Genomic DNA, 2,000 nt, shown 5'->3' with positions numbered 1-2,000 from the left:
GCAAAGGGTGCGTGTCGCGATGCAGCGCGACAGCGCAACAACCAGCTGAGATCTTTGCCCGCTGGCACCCCGTGTGTCAAGCCATAAAAATTGGGCTTATCAAGGTATCTCACGTAGGCTTGATATTTTGCAATTGCAGGATCTGATCATAGCAGGCTCGCGCTTGGTGTGCTTCTTGCCAAACCTGCCTCAGGCCACAGTTGACCGCAGGTTGACGGCACCTCAAGAGGCATTGCAGCAGGGCACGTCAGCACGTCCGAGTCCAAGCAAACCAGATAATCCTCTTGCACACAGCAGGACGTTTACAATGCAAAATCTGCGCATGCCTCATCAGAGGTCAGCCCACAATGATGCTTTCTCCGGCAGGCTGCCCACCATACAAATAGCACGTACGCGGGCAGCAAGCAGTGATGACAGCTGTCAGGTTCTTCAACAGCCTTAAACCAGCGTCATTGAGATGGTTGACTGACACAATCCATGCCGTACTGACATTTGTCATCGCAGTACTGTACTGCCAGCTACTCTACTTGCTCCAGCCCCCAACCCCTTTCTTGCAAAGCTCACAGCAGCCACTTTACCATTGTCCGCCAGGTACCACCTATGCTATCAGCCTGCCTCCGCCATGCGGCCTTCCTTGGTGCCATCCCAGCAACCACATGACGCGTACAAACCGATTCTGCCCGTTGAGGACATCCGACACATGTCTCTGACCTTCTGCACACAGCCTCGCAACAAGTCACTCTGCATTACATGACGCCAGTCCGTTCGCAGCGGTCACAATGGCTGCGTGCGGGTCATGCAGCCGCTCACTCAAAAATTCGCTCTGGAAAGGCTAGTGGGGAGGCAGGAGGAGCAAGGGAGGCGCGCCGCTCTACTGGGAGCTGGGGGGGTAGAACTTCTCCCACCAGCCGGCGCTGTACCAGGGGTAGGGGGAGGTCTTGATCTCGGGCCGCTTGAACTCGGGCAGCGCTTCGCCGGCCTCCAGCACCTCCTCGGTGGTGAGCCCCACCAGCTCGATCTTCAGCACGCGGTCCAGGCGCAGCTTCATGAAGCTGGCGGAGGTTGCGATGGGTTCAAAACATGAAGATTGACGTCAGACTGGCTTGCCGGTATGGGCCAATGTTATGATTGCGTTCTGACATGTGTGCAGGCACTCAGTCTGCAATCGGCCTTTCGGTTCACATCGCAATTCAACGGCTCTCAGACGCCGTGGCGAATGCGGGACCCTTTCCATGGCCTGGCAGGCAGTCCATTGCTGCGGCACGCATCAGCAACCAGGGATGCATCTGCCTGCCTGCCGCAAGGTCCCACCAAAACCCCATGTGCCACCCGTGCGTCCAGCTCCCACTCACGTGATCCAGGTGGTGTCGGTCGACACCAGGGCCAGGCAGGGGCGGCGGACCTGCTTGCCCTGCGCCGGGTACTTGGCGTCCAGCCACTTGGGGTTGGGCACCAGGAAGAAGTCCTGCTCCTTGCCCTGCTCCCGGAAGTAGCGCGCCTTCTCGCGCAGCTGCTCGGCCACCGACTCGTTCTGCACCTCGGCGCAGTAGAACTCGGCGTTGGCCACCAGCGCCCACCACACCTGCGGCGCACAAGGTCGATAACAGCAGCAGTGATGAAGGCGGGGGATGGTTGGATGTGCCACACCAAGTGCTGTTCCCAGCGGCCGAGGCAGAATGCCAAGCGGCACGAAAATGCAATGAGCGTTCCCAGGCGCCGAATGATGACATGCGCACGGGCAACTCTGCTCCAAAAATCACCTTCTCGCCAGAGGCCTGCTGCTGCTGCGCCGAAGACTGCTGGGAAGCCACTGCCTGCACAAGCGTGGGCCTGCGGGCCGCCACCATGGGCGCGGGCGCTGCGGCGCGCATGCACTGCTGCTGCTGCTGCTGCTGCACACGGCGGGCGGGCGCGGCCGCCCGAGGGGCGGCAGCCCTCCTGCCGCTGCTGAATGCGCGGCACTCGGTGCCTGTCGCTGCGGTGCGCATCGATTGGGCCAT

At 60.6% G+C, this 2,000-nt stretch overlaps 1 protein-coding gene across 1 annotated transcript; it reads right to left on the bottom strand.

Annotated features, from left to right (window-relative positions):
• Nucleotides 1-871: 871 nt before the first annotated feature.
• Nucleotides 872-2,000, bottom strand: MNEG_7343 (hypothetical protein; the record flags this gene model as incomplete). Its single annotated transcript, XM_014044182.1, has 3 exons — nt 872-1,052; nt 1,353-1,582; nt 1,761-2,000. The coding sequence occupies 3 exons, from the start codon at nt 1,998-2,000 to the stop codon at nt 872-874; spliced, it is 651 nt and encodes a 216-aa protein (XP_013899636.1).

This window comes from Monoraphidium neglectum (assembly GCF_000611645.1).
Source record: "Monoraphidium neglectum strain SAG 48.87 unplaced genomic scaffold scaffold01290, whole genome shotgun sequence".
Taxonomy (NCBI): Eukaryota; Viridiplantae; Chlorophyta; class Chlorophyceae; order Sphaeropleales; family Selenastraceae; genus Monoraphidium; species Monoraphidium neglectum.
The sequence above is the reverse complement of the archived record's forward strand: the minus strand, read 5'-3'. Positions and strand labels throughout refer to the sequence as shown.